This window comes from Charadrius vociferus, unplaced genomic scaffold (genome assembly GCF_000708025.1).
Source record: "Charadrius vociferus isolate BGI_N301 unplaced genomic scaffold, ASM70802v2 scaffold45, whole genome shotgun sequence".
Classification (NCBI taxonomy): domain Eukaryota; kingdom Metazoa; phylum Chordata; class Aves; order Charadriiformes; family Charadriidae; genus Charadrius; species Charadrius vociferus.
In genome coordinates, this window is record NW_009648712.1 from 2436361 (window position 1) to 2452502 (window position 16142).

Consider the following 16142-nt stretch of genomic DNA (forward strand, 5'->3'; position numbering starts at 1 on the left):
GAAAGAGTGATGAGAAGTGGAGGGAAAATCTGCCACTCATTTCTGTTGAATGCTGAAAAGCTCAACTTCTTTGTGTGTCTGTTGGAGTAAATTAAATCCAGTGCTTCACTGGCTCAATCCAGCTTTCTGAAAAGTTAGCTAAACAACACCAGTTCAGCCATTTTAACCATTCTTTGCCCAAAGCACTGACAAGGTAGAGACGCACAAATACCAAATGACATAATTTTAACTGATATTTTAAAAAAATATTTTAAAGACAACAAAACTTTTACTACTTTTTCTGGCAGAAAACTGATGAACTGATTCTCTAGTACGTCAGTGAGTGGCTTTATAGCTGTTCACCTGTCTGTCTGCAATGTAAATCATGGTAGAACGTGACATGCTCTTTTCTTCAAGGGTAATGGATAGCACAAACCTGATCCAGATTTGGTACATATCCTTTATGCAGATAACAAACCAAAAGGCAGCAAAATCATCTTTTCTGATTTTGTGCTCCTTCTCCCAGGATCATGAAACACAGATAGTTAACAAAATTCACATCTTAGAAGAGCAGAGTACTATAAAACCGCCATGTTTGGCAAATGCTTCTCCGTACCAGTGCCAGAGTATCTGCTGTTGTCCAACAAACAGCACATTTGTTCCACCACCAGTGTTGTCAATATTATCTGTGTCAAATAACTCACATAAAGTTGATCATGGATGTTGGCACCGTGCTTCAACAGAGTGTCCACTACTTTTGCATGCCCGTACTGACAAGCAGCTAGAAGAGCAGTACCTCCATCCTGTGAAAAAGCAAAGAATGGGTACAGTCAGGTGAGAGGGCAGGTGCTGGATTAAACATCACCATAAAACATAAGCAAATTTTAAGGCTTTTCAGAATTTGGCTCACAGCACTTCTGTAGTGACTAGCTACTGAATCTTCTGTAATTTTAGTACCAAGTCTTGCCCCATAAATCTTTAAACTTGGCTCTGTCGCTATAAACATTTCTCTCCTGAGGCTTTTTTAGCAAGGGACAGGAACCAAGAAAATTCTGCTTTTTGTTCCTCATCTTCTGCCTTCCCACTAGGAGCTTTGTTCCCTTCACAGCTGCAAGCTCCTGTGTGTCTCTCCCCTTTACAGCCAAATCCCCCACCCCTGCAAAACTCTTCCACCTCTTGAAGGACAGCACACCTTTCCCCTGCTCCAAAGCCTACTGATTATCTACTTTTTTTTTGGCCAGAACCTCATGCCCTGTCGTGTCCTGCCTCTCACCTGCCAATTGTTGGCTTGAAGAAGAGTAGGGAGGACACATTTTAAAGCAAGCTAGCAAACTGTAGAAGTGTGCATCAGACCAAACCGATGACCACCTGTGAAAGCCCCATTACTTCTTCTGAAGAAGTGATCCTTGAAGGTAGGAGCAATCCCAGGCGGATATAGTTACTGCACATCACCACTAAAGGGAGACGTAGGCACATTCATCAAATCCTGCAGGTAGAGACACTCCCTTGGGAGCCGTCTGGGAAGGGAAACACCTCAGTGACATTAACAATTGACTCCAAGCCAGCTGAAACAACTAAGATAGCAAATGTTGGTCTTGCCATGTTGTTAAATGCACTGTGCCCCACTCAAAAATTACCATTATTTCTGACACTCATATGGAGAGGAAGTTTTTATCTTCTGCCTGGGATGGCACCATGCCATCGTGCAAGGATGACGCACACCCCAAGTCATCCACACCAGAGGTCTTCTCTCTCCTTCCTTGCCTTCTCCCAATCTCAAGCCCCTCCTCCACAAGATAAGCTATCTAAAGTATTTCAGACAAATGGTTTCTAGAGCTGTTATTAACATGGGCAAAAGATTGTGTTTTCCCTCAGCCTTGTCCTCTGAAACAGCTCCAAAGTTTTGTCTGAAATTTTCCACACAGACGGATATCCACAAGAGAAGTTACAGCTCAAATGGCCAAATGGATCTTTTACAATGGGAAGTGCCAATCAAATTTATTAATCTGTGGTGCTATTTCATGCCTATAATAACCTCATGAAAGCTCAAGCTCTGACATGACTGAACTAACCCAGAGGGACTGTCTATAGTTACTCTCAAAACCTCATATACACCCTTCCTCCCTCCGATACTGAAAAGCAAACAAGGTTTGAGTGTCAGCAAAGTCACAGATGTGGAGCTGTTATGTGACAATCTAAGAATTGCATATTAATTCTGGATCATTTGAGTAAATACAGTGTGTAATCAGGTCAGTGGAATTAAGTCACTCTATAGCTACAAGGAGTCATTAGACTTCCTTGTGAAATTAAACTACCCTAATTTAATAGGAACTGCTGGAACAAAACACAAAAGCAACCACAATGGTTCTTGGATTAAAAAACACCTAATACACACTTAAAAGACAATGGCAAAAGCTAATAGCTTCATGAAACCTATTTCCTGTCTCCAACCAGCTGAAAGCCATTTTGCTCGATTAGTGAGTTACCAGATCAAAGGGTTACAAACAAAAACCAGAGACATTTTTAAAGACTTGGGGAACTGAAGGAAACAGAGAAAGGTTAGTGAGTTAAGAAGAGAAACTGTGCTATCCAGATGGGAGGTCCTCTGTGGAGAGGCAGGGAAAGATGAGCTTTAGGAAGCTTAAAAATATTGAGGTTCCCTGTATGGTGGGTCAGTAGACATGCTCAGTTAGCTGTATATGGGAATAGTTTGTTTATTGCTTTACAGTCTGGTTTTTGTTTTCTAAAATTTTTGTGTTCTTAACAAACTCCTGTTATTTTAAGAAGATTGTTTGGCTATTAATGTAATTTCTGGGGGGAACCAAATGACAGGTCCCAAATAAAAGGCAGGCCTGCAAAGCTAACCGCAGTCAGCACAGCGGAGCTGACGCTCAGCGCTTGGACTACAACTGTGTGATCTTGGGAGCTGACTTGGGAGATGTCACAGCTTGAGGTTTAAGAAGGGAGACACTTCTCGCAGGATACGTCCAAGTGTCTCAAAATGGGGATCCTGACCAAGTGTTTGGTTGAATCAAATGAACAGGTTTAGGCAGATATGTTTTTGGAATGAATAACACATCTCCAAAATATATGATTTAAATCTTTCAGACTAGAGTGACCAAGTTTCCTAGATCACCCTGATCAGAGTCTAGGGATCAGAAAAAAACCCCACATTTGGTGGTCCCCAGTTCCAGCTGAATCCAATATTTACAGGGCCAGGGAGAACTGGGTAACAACTCCTTGACTCAAAGATTTAGATCCTGATCAGGAAGACAGCTGGGCTTTAAGACCCACTCTACTGTGTCTCCTATGAAGTTGGATACACTCAAAAGAAGAGACAGAGATTAATCTGAACACTCTGACAGAGACATGTCTTGCTGCAAGAAAAGGGCAGTTGGGACCAGAAACCTTTTTCACTGAAAAGGCCGTGCAGTAAGACAGCACTCAAACTGAGGGACTGTCAAGCAGTGTGAAGGTCCATGGTTTCTTAGGAGGAGAAAACCTCAGCCCCCTCCCACCCCTACTGAGCTTATGTCTTTCTTTCTCTTACACTTTCTTCCCTCTTTGCCAGCACAAGAGCCTTTTCTCCAGCATGCTGTAGCTGGACACCCCAATGTTATACAGACCACTGGGAAGGCAGGTGAGTTATGGTGTGTGGGGGGGGAAGAAGTAAATGACAGTTTTAAAATCCCTTTCAGCCATGTGATTGCCTCTTTCCTTTTTGGCTTCAGCTGAGACGAGTAAAAAGCTGAAGCAGCATCTTTGGTACTGGCAAGCCTCTTGGAAACTCTGAGGAGGGCAGCAAGTGGGAGCAGGGACACGTGAGCAACCACAGAGGCCCTCCGAGGGTCACAATGGGATAGGTGGGAAGCCAGCGGTGCAGCTGAGAGAAGGCACACTGCCTTGGGTTTATTTCTTGCTCATATCCTGTTTTCCTGACACAACGTAGCGCCTATTAATCCTGCCCTGCAAACCCTTCCAACTCTGACAGGAGCCAGTTCTCTCAGCTACCTCTGCAATTCTTCATCTGAAACCATTTTTCTTACGCCCCCACTGCCTGTCCTCCCCAGTGGCAGCACATACAGTAGCTGCCAATCTCTCATGGAAGCACTTGATAAGGCCACACTATATGGTGTAGACTTCCCTGTCTATTTGCCTACCTCTTCCTTCACCTCTGTCGTCATCACCTGAAAGTAGCTTAGAATTATGTGGTGGTTTATGACCTCAGAAATAATGCTACAAGGTAGGGGAACTGATCTTCTGCAGGCGCTACCTGCTGAAAAATAGCCTCTGACGCACCGTTTGACCTGCAGTATTGGTCAGAAAACATGCCCCCAGGCAAACCCTTTTAAGAACCCACATGCTTAGAACATGTCTCAGAGTAAGAAAAGAGAACATGTTTCAATTTATGGTGCATACTTCTAGGGATGTCAGACAATGCAGAATAATCTTGTTGAGTAATATGTATTTTATTTTATATATATAATAACCTTCAATAGTACTATTCATTCTCTTTACAAGATCAGCAATTATTGCTAATTACTTTATTACACTGTTTTAGAACATGCTTGCTTCACCTGCTGCAGTGAATACCAACTCTAATGATACAAGGGGTGACAAGAATTGAATGCCTATATTAAGATAGTTCTTCATCACTCTCATATATGAGTAACGAATGTAGTAATTACAATTTACAGAGGTACACGAAAAAGAAGATATTGGGATTTGCATTTCCTAACTTTAAAGTCTCTGTTTCCTAGGATACATTCAATTTGTTTTGTTATTTCAATTCCATGTCTTCATTGATAACAGAAAGTTCTCTGTAAATTGATTAATTTTGCAGTGCCCTTTAAAACCAGACAGGATCAGCCATATGTTTTCCAGTGCTGCTCCCAGCTGTGTGCCTTAATCAGAAAATGCCTTATCTCTGACTGTAAAAGGCGTATTTTGTCAACTATATTGTTTCTGGGGTCTGGGGGAGATGGAGGAGCCTGTTATCTTAGTTGCCTGTTAACAGAAAGATGGTTTGATGGAATAATTCCAAGCTACAAAAACCATATTATTAAACCAGAAATGGAACAGACACAAAACCACACTAGAAGGCCAATGGAAAATGCATACTGCCAACCCAGTACATTCTCAATGGTGCCTTCTGCTCAGGTACACACTGCTGCACAAAGTACAAGGTGTCTTCCCACGCAGACCCAGTCTAAAAATTCAGTGGGTTACCAAAGCCCAGTCTGGAAGATATAAACGTTTGGGTTCCTGAACCAGACCCAGGCTCTGCCATCTGTGCTTTTGGCTATTCTAAGAAGATTTTGAAAAAGGACCTGCCTGAACAAAGAAATAGAAGCTCTGAGATGCATTTTGTCTCGTCACAGATGAGTAAATGGGAATTTAGGGAGGACTGAACCCATTATACTCTTACGTATCCTATGGTGGTATGCAGAGACATCCCAATGTAGGCAAAATTTCAGTCTGTGCAAGTGAAGTACATATACACCTAAAATGGGATCCTACCTAACTTATACAAAAAGAGCCTTTGTTCTTGTATTGGAGGATGGCTTAAGAGGAAAGACTGATATCACTATCAAGGGACTCATCTTTGATCAACTTATGCCATTAAGTTTAGGTAGTAAAATCTAGTCACCAAGTTAATATTTTGCCAATATGTTGCATTACTTCTATTAGTCAGAAAACGTTCAGGTGAGGAAATCTTTTAATCATCTTCCTGCTGCCATGTCATGTTTCATGTGAATAGGAAAAAACAACCTTGACTGTCAGAATGTATCAGCATGCAAAAATAGACCCAGGATCTTACTTTATTCTTAAATTCAGTGGAGGCTCCAAATTCAAAGAGAAACTTCACTACATCATTGTGGCCTTGTTGTGCAGCAAAGAACAGAGAAGTTGCACCTGACTGTAAGGAAAAAATGGATTAAAAAAACCCTAAACACATAACACGCTTGACTGACTTATCTACATTTCAAATTAAAAAGTATTGGGCACAATCAGTTGAATGTCAACTGAAAAGACGTTATGATTTTGAGGACTCCAGAGGATACCAGGTATCTTAGGTCAGTTTTCTTCCCATTGCGCTGAGATATGTGTCCAGCATCATACATTTGAGCAAAATCCAAGTTTCACAAGGGGCTTCTGCACAGAGTTTCTAATATAGGCTAAGAATGCCCTCACTTCTACCCAGTCACCAGAAAGGGAAAGCAAGCCCAGAGGGAGAAAAGAAAAGTTTTGCACAACAGAGGAACAGCCAATTTGAAACCAACTTCTATTCCACCTGCCGATACAACCTGAGACAAATAGGAGCATGGGATGGATTTGGATCAGGGTGTGGAAAGACCAGGGAGGTGGTTATTTGGTAAGAAAAAGCTCCACCTGCCTTGACTTTCTGCTGACAAAATGTGACTGCTGTTGGTGTAAGTCATCCTTGTGTCTTGCAGCAGCAGCTCCCCACCCAGCCAAGCAGCCTTCAAGCAACTATAACCAACCCTGCAAAGCCTGCTTTCCCTTAACCTCGCTGAAGAACTTAACCCCCATATTTTATACTAGTTATACAAAACACTGTCATTAATACGTGAGTAAATCAGGGCCAAAAAAAGGATACGTAAGATTTTAATGGGTGGACAGAAGGAAAAAGGAAGGGAAGGAAGGGAAAGAAGGGAGAAAGAGAAAGAAAGAGAGAAAGACAGAGAGAAAAAGAGAGAAAGAAGGAGAGAAAGAGAAACAGAGAAAGAGAGAGGAAAAGAAAGAAAGAAAGGAAGGAAAGAAAGAAAGAAAAGAAGGAAGGAAGAAAAGAAAGAAAGGAAGGAAAGAAAGGAAGAAAGGAAGAAAGGAAGAAAGGAAGAAAGGAAGAAAGAAAGAAAGAAAGAAAGAAAGAAAGAAAGAAAGAAAAAAGATAAGCAGGCTTTCTTGACTTGAGGCTCTCTCATACCATGCATAAGGTGCAAGAAAGGGGAGGTACGCATGAAATTCACTCCAGTGCCCAAAGCCTTTACAATAGCACATGGCCCCCTGAGACCATTACAGAGCCCCCTCTCCCAGACAGACTTCCCCAACTCCAGTGTACAAGAGCACTGGTTTGAGTATGTGGGTTCAGTTTCACAACAGTGCCGTTGGTCTTTAGGGCTTCAGCTTCCTCTGTTTTGCTTCCTTTCTGCAACAGAGTGATTTTGGAGGATTTCAGTGTTTCTCTTTTGGTTGGCTTGCTGAAACCGTATGTCCTGAGCAATACTCAAGAGCAGCTCCATAAAACTGTTCTCAAGTTTTCCTTTTGTTGCTGCTTTTCAAGCAATGTTTACCTAAGGGAAGGGACATGTTAAATACATGTTTTGTTGGAACAGGACCCCAGTGAAAGACACTGACAATCATAGTTAGAGCAAGTTAAGGCCAGTAAGTGCAAAGACACTTATATCATTGAATATGGCATTCACTGACTCAGTAACTCACAGATGTCAAGATGAGATTAATGGTCTAGTTCCAGGTAACCAAGGAAAGAGAGAAACATTGGCTCGTATTGTTAAAGCAACGAGCACACTGCTGTCCTGCACTGCCTGCCACCATCCCATGTTACTGCATGCCCTCCTTACACTGCTCTGCTCTTACGACCAGTACAACTGCTGTCCCAGAGCCATTCTGCTCTCTGTGTAGCCACCACACAGGCCAGAGGGGCTGCAGGTGTTCCTTACAACCATTTGCATGGAGTATGAGGGGAAGGCACTTTCCCAAAACCAGCCGCTGGCGTCTCTTCCACAAGCAAGCATGTCACGGTGTGAGAGATGCCTTGCATGCAATGCAGAGACGTAGGGAAGGGTACGGGTGATTAAGCTGTGTGATTGTTAGAGATGAGTTGGCTCAGACTAAGAGGCAGAAAGTCCAAAGCATACAGAGTCAAAGTAATCCCCAGACCAGCTATGGCATCCACTCTATTTTAATGACCAGATTCTACAAATCAAAAGGTAAAGGACTTCTCCTTATCGTTTACCCCATCCAGAGAGCTGTAAATTCCTGTGCCAATAAGTAAAATTGCAGACGGGTATATGGTGTAATCCTGGGGGATTACAGCTCAGATTTAACTGACCCTCACCAACCAGATGTGCTGGAAATGTTTGATGAATTATTTATAAATGTACCCCTAGCATCTCATTCTCTATTATAGACTCCAAACATTTGATTCCTTGATGTCCTCAGGAGAACAGATCCTGTTTATACATGCACTGCATAGCAAGCAACAAATAAGCAGTTGGCAAAAAGCAACAGACAACACTCTTATTATTTCTAATAAACCAACAGCCACTTAATCACTCCCTGTTTGAATGCACAACTTCTCCTACCTCTCTCTGCAGATTGATATCTGCTCCTTGCAACACCAGTTCCCGTACACAATCTATGTGGCCGTAGTAAGATGCCACCATCAGAGCTGTAGTGCCAAGCTGGGAGTAAGGAAAAACAAGTCAGTACCTTCAACAGACACCTCCAGCTGTCCAGAAGAGACAGCACTTCTTCTGAAGCTGAAGGAAGCTTATGATCATTGAAAAACCCACTGCCATTTAAAATTTACTATCAGAAATACTTTGGAAATAAGCAAATAGCAGGTGTTAAAGCAAAAACATTATAGACTTGCCTGCAGTCCCAAGGCCTGGCCATTCAACGCATATGTGCAATGACTTCTCCTTGTTGTCCCAAAATAAGTGCAACAAAAATAACACCAATATTTTTCATTTATACAGAGAATCTCAAAGATCTTTGTATCATTTCCAGAAGAACAACCTTAGGCAACCTTAGGCACAGGAGCTGAGTGACTTAGCTGAGTCACTTAATCATGAGTCACAGTCAGGGGTAAGGTCTGGGTGATTTAATACTCATTCCCTATCCAAATGATCAGAGTAAACTCACTGTGACTCCTCACATTATATGAGAGAACTTTCCATACCAGACTATGTGTTCAGGTTCCCTCAGTACCCTATATGGTTACTGGTCCAGTAAACCAAATAAGATTTAGGTTACATATATGTAGTGGATGGACAATATACAGGAACCGCATGCATAAGGATGAAATACATCCTTCTAAAACATTCACACCCACCAGTTCAATCTAAAGAAGGGATGTGTGACTACAAAAAAAGACGCATGCAGCCTTAACTGTACAAAGATATTTTAGTCTAGAAAATGTGTATGCCTGATATAATTAATAAGTCAGGATATTTTACAACGTATTGTAAAAATTCTTGATCAAGCCTACCCTTATTTTGAGGAAAAATGAGCAGTAGTGGACATTATTTCTTTACATTGATCTCTGTCCTGCTTACTTCACGCCCTCATCTGAACATCCTTCCCTCCCTGTCAGACACCCATAGCATCAGCTCCAGAAGTACTGCAAAACAAATACTTGCCTACAGGGCAAAAATGAAATGAAAATGAAAATATAGGTTAAAGTCAATGGGCTTAGAAAACCTCTTGCATTTTGAATGTATTCAAAATGAGAGGAGCTGCAGCAGGTTCAGGGACTTTTTACAAGGGCGTGTAGTGATAGGATGAGGGGGAATGGCTTCAAACTGGAAGAGGGTAGATTTAGATTAGGTATTAAGAAGAAATTTTTCACTTTGAGGGTGGTGAGGCACTGGAACAGGCTGCCAAGGGAACTGGATGCCACATCCCTGGAGGTGTTCAAGGCCAGGTTGGATGGGACTTTGAGCAACCTGGTCTAGTGGAAGGTGACCCTGCCCATGGCAGGGGGATCGGAACTAGATGGTCTTTAAGGTCTCTTCCAACCTAAACCATTCTATGAATCTCTGATTCTATGATTCATATTTCAGGCTGTCAGTGGCGCTAATCCTGTACAACACAGGCACGACTCTCAGTAAGTCAGTCCCAGCACCAAACCAGGGAAGTTCTCAACCTTGGTTTTCCCCTGCTTTTTGCCATAGCTTACTACAACCAAGTATCTCTCCATATGCTGTAGGCAGAACAGCAAGACATACCCATTATTCACATTTTCAACCCATTTCTAATCTCAAAACTAATTTCAACCCATGCCAGTTACAGTAAGGAAATCCCCATGAAATCTTTCTGTCATGTGTCTGGGCTCCTTTTTGCTTGGAGATTGTACTGTGGCTTCATGTTGGTGCCAAGTCCAGGAGATACTGGGGTGGGAGGGAGGACGAAGTTAGGAGGCCAGCAGTTCTTCTGACGGCACCGCTGGGTGTAGGATGCTGCATGCCACACAGGGTGGGAACAGCTGCACATCAAACGCAAACTTTTACATTGTCTAAATGAAAACTATGGTCCAGGGTTGTTTGGTTTTTTTTGAAAACTAATTATGAGGAGCTCTGCTAGCTGACAGAATCATTGCTGCTTGGGTTTGGTTGAGTTGACTCTTCACTGTGATCTATTACTACAATGACATTTGCTCGCAAAGAGAAGCCCGAGGTGCTAGGATCTGTGTTTTTAATGTCAGCGCCACAAATAACTGTGTAAGACACATTTTTCAATGCTGGCAAATTCCTAACCCCTTGCCACTGATGTAAATCATCACGCTATTTTATCTTGAGTTTCAAACTTGCTTCCTGACAAGAGAAGGTTTTAAATCACCCCTAAGTGCCATAAGACTCTCAAATGTCTCGTGTTAGATCCCTGCCACACCCTCGGTGCAGCGGGCTATGGAAAGCGATGTAAAATCAGTGCCGTGGGTGTAGGGGCATTGTGTGCATACGCTGTCTTTGCAGTCCACATCTACTCGCCCACTGTTCAGCAGCAGCTGGAGGAGAGCCAGGTTGCCTTTTCTCGCAGCCCAAAACGCAGCATTGGCCAGTGGTGTTTCTTTCTGGTGAAGGGAAGAAAAAAAAAAAAAAGGAAGAGAAAAAAAAAAAAGCAGAAATAAAACACTTTGGAAGATGCATTAGACAAATGCACACATGCACATTCTGCATTCAAGCCAGGCAAGTTTCAGCTTAGTGTGCTGTTCTTTCAAAACCAGAGCACGGAAGGGAAGCTAATTTAATTTCTTTGCGCAATTAAAGAGATCAGTCTCCCTGTGCTACCTCATGTTGTTTCAGGTCTTCCCTGTGTCCATGGCAGCCTATGACTCTTAGCTCGTTCTGTAATGAGAGACAACAATGCTGGTTCGGATCCACAGGGAAACGTCACAGAAAACAACGTGCTAACTGGTACCTGTATTGTCTGCTTCTGTGGTGGGGCTGGGCACAGTTAGAGAGGCTGAATCATCCTGCTGGCATGTCCTGCTGCAGGACATCCTCCTGGGTTTCAGGTTAGCTCTCTGCCGTCTCCTTCTTTTCTGCACATAAAGTCCCAATATGGGAAAAGTACTGCTCGTGCATCTCCCATAGTGTTTGGTCTGCCTCCTCCCTGGAATTAGCACCCTGTAACTGTGGGCATGTGAGCTATCTCCTGGGTGATGCTAGAGAAAAAAAGGCTAAAATCTTGCTGTCTGTAGACTTAAGAATCCATTTACTAGGTATGCACGGCAATATGTAAGGCAAAATTAGGAAACTCTGAAATCTACATAATACAGGCCACTGTTAAACAAATTGGTAGTAATATAATACTCTTTTGAGGCTTTCTTAGTCCTAGAAACGATGCCGCGGCGTGAATTCTCCTGGGTAGGAGCAAATTATCACTGCCCTGGCATAGCAGGAGGAAAGCAGAAAAAGACAGACTTTTCTCCTGCCCCCCACCCCCCCCCCATCTGATCCATGCAGGCACCTGCCAAAAAGCTGCCCTGACAGGTATGCTCTGCAACGGGTGAAGTGCGAAGGGTAAATAACGCTGTGATGGCAACAGTACGTATCCTAAAGCAGGCTCATGACACTGTTTTTTTTTTATAAGACCCAAAACCACCAACAGTTCCGTAAAGCATCCTTTCACTGATTGTCATCTTAGACCAAAAGTGTCAAAAATACGCGGGGGCCTTGCTCTCCAGTGAATCCTGCCTTGAGGATAACCCGAAGAGGGTGCAGAGTGGATATAAATGTCAATCATTCTGCTTCAGAAAATGTAATACACACTTCTCCATGCCTAAATGTCAATGTGCACGTGTAATATGGTAGAGAATCAGGATTGAATGGGTTTATGGTTGATACTTAAAATGCATACATAGAGCAGAGTGTAAATTGCTTCCTTCCCTGACACGCAGGTAATAAACCTCGCAGAAACCAGCAAACACAAGACCAGTCCTGTGTGAATCCATCCCAGATCTGTCGCACTGTGCACTTCCCATGGGTTGCATTTTTAATATTCATAGGTTGGAAAATTGGCAGCTGTTTTGAGTCGAGAGGTGTTTCAACCATTCAATGAATTATAAGACGCTTGCTATAAACTGATAGTGATATTTCTTGCACCCACGCACGTAGGGGCAGAAGTCTAGAAAATTTAGCAAGCACAATAGGCTAAATTCTGGTCTTCCTTTTACAAGTAACACATTTCCCCCAGTGAATCTGTAGATAATGTCCATCAAAGCAGAGCAAGCATTTTATACCCTCCTTGCTGGCAATGCAGTAGTGTTTTCCTATCTTTACCTTTACAATCACTATAATTTTATTTAAAAGCAAACAATTGACCTAAACACTCGGTAGCCCATGTCGCCCTTTTTTCTCTGATTTATTAGGCAGATATTTATTTATAGAGCTGGTAGTTAGGAATATTGTCTAATTGTCTTTATTACTACGATATTCAGTGGAAAGCTATTGCAAAAGAATGATATTCAGACCTTACAGAATGGGAAATCAAATTCCTGACCTTTTATTGTCTCACTCTATCTCCGAAAGTTTTAGAATGCTTTGGGGTATGGCAATATATCCATACAGGGAAAGATTGATGTCATCCAGCCTGGTTTTTGCTACGAGGGCACAGTAGCAATGTGACTGTGTTTTATTATGCCTTTATTGATCAGGTAGGCAGGAAGCAGAATCAATATTCAGGAACTCTTTACTTGCTTTCATCCATTTACATGAGGACAGAAGAGAACTAAGTTGCCAGAGTTACCTTAGTCTGGAAGTAGAAGTCCAAAGGCTTCAGCCTTATGAGTCACAAATTCCTACCTCTTTTTCCCCCACCCTGAAATTCCTACAGTAGCACTCCAGCAAAGTTGTCCTCGTATTTTGGATCAGACCCAAGGAATGGAAGAATTCTCCAGTGCATCAAGGACACAAAATTAGGTTTTTCCCCTTGGTGTTTTTGACCCAATTAGAAGTAACTGCTATCACTACTTGTGCTTCCCCTCGTGTGCCTGCGTTGCTGGGGATTCCTTGTTTAAGAGTATACAGCACACTCAGACCATCAACCATGTAGTGATTAGATAAAAAAGGCAAACACAAATCTGAGCTATTTCACCTTCTAAAATGAATGGAATGTGCAAAATCATTCCGATGATTTGGGCACCCTGCAAGGACAGCCTCAAGGACTACCATGTGGCAATTTCTCTTCTGCTTTCAAACCAAGGATTTATACCTCTGTCCTCTTCACTTTCAGGTGATATCAGCAATACTGACATCACTAGCAGACAAAATGTAAGACACTACTTTGGGATTAATAATCTGATTAACTGCATAATTTTTAGAGCAATAAATGGGTTTTAAACTGCAGGATAAGACATAAACCTTGTTCAGTTATGAATTCAATCCTGTCTCATCAGATACTTATTAGGGAGAGGTAATGTTGACTTTCAAGAGATTACCTGGATACAATTTTCATGTAATCATTATTATAAAGCTAGTCTGGTCCTAAAAACTCCTTAAAATAAACAATTGACCCTCAGCATTGACAGTCTGGGAACAGAACGTAATAAACATTTGAAAAAGTGACTAGCTAATAGCTTTGGTGAAAATGACATGTTTCATTATGTCACTTGCTCCAGCATCAGCAACTTTCGGGAGACAATTTCCTCCACTTCATCAAGATCTGTAAAGCAAACTCTGGCTGTGCCATGCATTTTAATTGTTTATATGCTTTTACGAGAGCCCAAAGATGAAGAGCTGGCATTATATTCATGCTGTATTGACGTGAAGTAAAAATACTTACTCATAAATGGCCTAGAGGAAAATATACATTACACGTCTGACAAGACCCTTTCTATGCAGGAATAAGGAAAAATAAAATGTGATAATGTATCTGTATGTGTCATCTTAGGAATATTGAGGGGAAAAGTATCATCTAAATGCTGCGATCAGCAGCTCCCACTCCCTGCCCTACCTTTGACTGTTGGTTTGCAGAGAAGAGGCAGGTGACAGTGGGGTAACAGCTGAGGAGGAAAACTGCAGTTCTTAAACTGTGATCTTGAAGATGAAAGAAAAGAGCCAACAGGCAAAGAGAAAGAAAAGAGAGGAGAAAGAGAACAGTAGCCCAGTGGCTTTTTCCTTGAACTGTCAAAGTACAAGAAAATTCCCTATTCTTTCTCAGTTTCTAAACCAGTCCTAAGGTGAAGAAGGAATCAAGTAACAAGTTTTAAGATGAAGAACTGGAAACCAGGATCAGGCATGATACAATGGAAAATGTTAGTGGGACTTAGGAGGAAAGAGAGAGGACTTTATTAGAGAGCAATACATCCTACATGAAGGATCCTGATGAAGAAGAGAGGTCGTTCAAGACATAAATGTAAGTTTAGACAGGCAAGAGCTGGTAGGAAAAGAGAGGATATTCATGTGTGTGGACAGTGAGAAAGAAAGATAAATGGTACTTCATGGGTAAGTAGGATAATAAGATGGAAAACGTGAACAGACAGCAGCAAACAGACACGGTAGGAATCCACGCGCACAGTCTTCTGAGAGAAAGAGAAAATGCCAAGCAAAAAAGACACAGAAAAGAGAGAGAAAGCAGAGGGAGGTGGGGGCCGCAATTCTCCAGAGGGAGAGGGAGCAGGCAGTGAGCTACCTTGAACGGGAGTACTTGAGGGAATAAAAAGTGAGAAATAGGGCACAGAAAAGGAGCTGATAGGAACAGAACAGAAAAGAAGACCCAAAGGACAAGGTAAAAAATAAGGAGGCCAAAAAACGGAGAAGAGAGCAAGAAGATGGGGCTGGCACCACCAGGACCATGGGGCTAGCATCTGTTAGGGTGGATGCTTGTGAGAAATGAAGGTGGGAAAAAACTCACAGAGACAGAATAGGCTAAGACTAAGAAAAAAAAAAAAAAAAGCAGGTATGAGACCAGTGCAGGACCAAAAAGGGGATGACCACAGAGATTTCACCACTCGGTGTAAGGCTGAGCTGCACTGTGAGTAAAGGGACCCTGCTCCCTGCCACACCAGGGCTTTAACTGCAGGTGGAAACCACCTGCTGCACCACCACCATCGAACCAGCATGGTGCCACCGCAGCACCGGCGCTCCCGGGGGAGACACCTTGACAGGAGTGAGAGGCAAGTAGAGGGAATAATCCGTCAAATAAAGTAATGCAACATAAGCAACACGGCAAAGGACTGGCACAGAGCTGGTGATCAATAAGAGAAGGGCAAGCACAGCATCCAGAAAGTGCATGACTGAGAAGATGTACATCTCGCATAAATATTATCCGTTAGCATCAGTGAACTGCTACTTGCTTCCCTCTTTGCCAATTGATTTTATTAAGCCTGTCCTCAGATTAAAAAATTTATTTTAGGCGATCTTTGGAAAATTACTGCTCTTGTGCGGGTCTGGATGGGGGAAGCACAAAAAGCGACAGGAATCACAGCCAGAAAAGGGAACGAACCAGCCTGGCTCCAGCGGTCACAGCCTGAGAGGACGAGCGGGGATAAACGCTGCCTCCCAACTCTTACACAACCAGCACTAGCAGAGATGATGGAAAAAGTGAAGAGGAGCCTCCTGACTGCACCAAACCTCAGGGCGCTGAGCCCGGCCACCCTAAAGCCGGCGTCAAGCTGCATGGAGGCTCGCAGTTTTATGTAACACCAACCATGCAGCCTTTTTTGGGGGCGTCAGCTGTGGGAAGCATCCCCCTACCCCCCCACCCGCCCTCCATCAGCTGCCACCGCAGCACTCCCGCGGCACCCCGTACCCCGAGAAGGACGCTTCTGTTTTCTTTCCTTCTGCCCTAAACCACCCCCGTTTGGTTTTTTTTTTTCCTAAAAAATATAAATAAATAAAAAAATAGAAAGAAGAAAATAATAAATCGATCCCCAAATCCAAGAATACGACGGAGCA

The 16142-nt window shown here is 42.7% G+C and overlaps 1 protein-coding gene across 1 annotated transcript in view; it reads right to left on the minus strand.

Moving 5' to 3' along the window:
* Positions 1–15497, minus strand: part of ANKRD29 (ankyrin repeat domain 29) — a 26578-nt gene extending 11081 nt beyond the window's left edge. The window contains exons 1-5 of the mRNA XM_009886657.1: positions 15279–15497; positions 10706–10816; positions 8328–8426; positions 5801–5899; positions 684–782 (exon numbers count right to left, since the gene is read on the minus strand). Coding sequence (XP_009884959.1) covers positions 684–782; positions 5801–5899; positions 8328–8426; positions 10706–10816; positions 15279–15497 — 627 coding nt within the window. The remainder of the gene's footprint in view (positions 1–683; positions 783–5800; positions 5900–8327; positions 8427–10705; positions 10817–15278) is intronic.
* Positions 15498–16142: the final 645 nt, after the last annotated feature.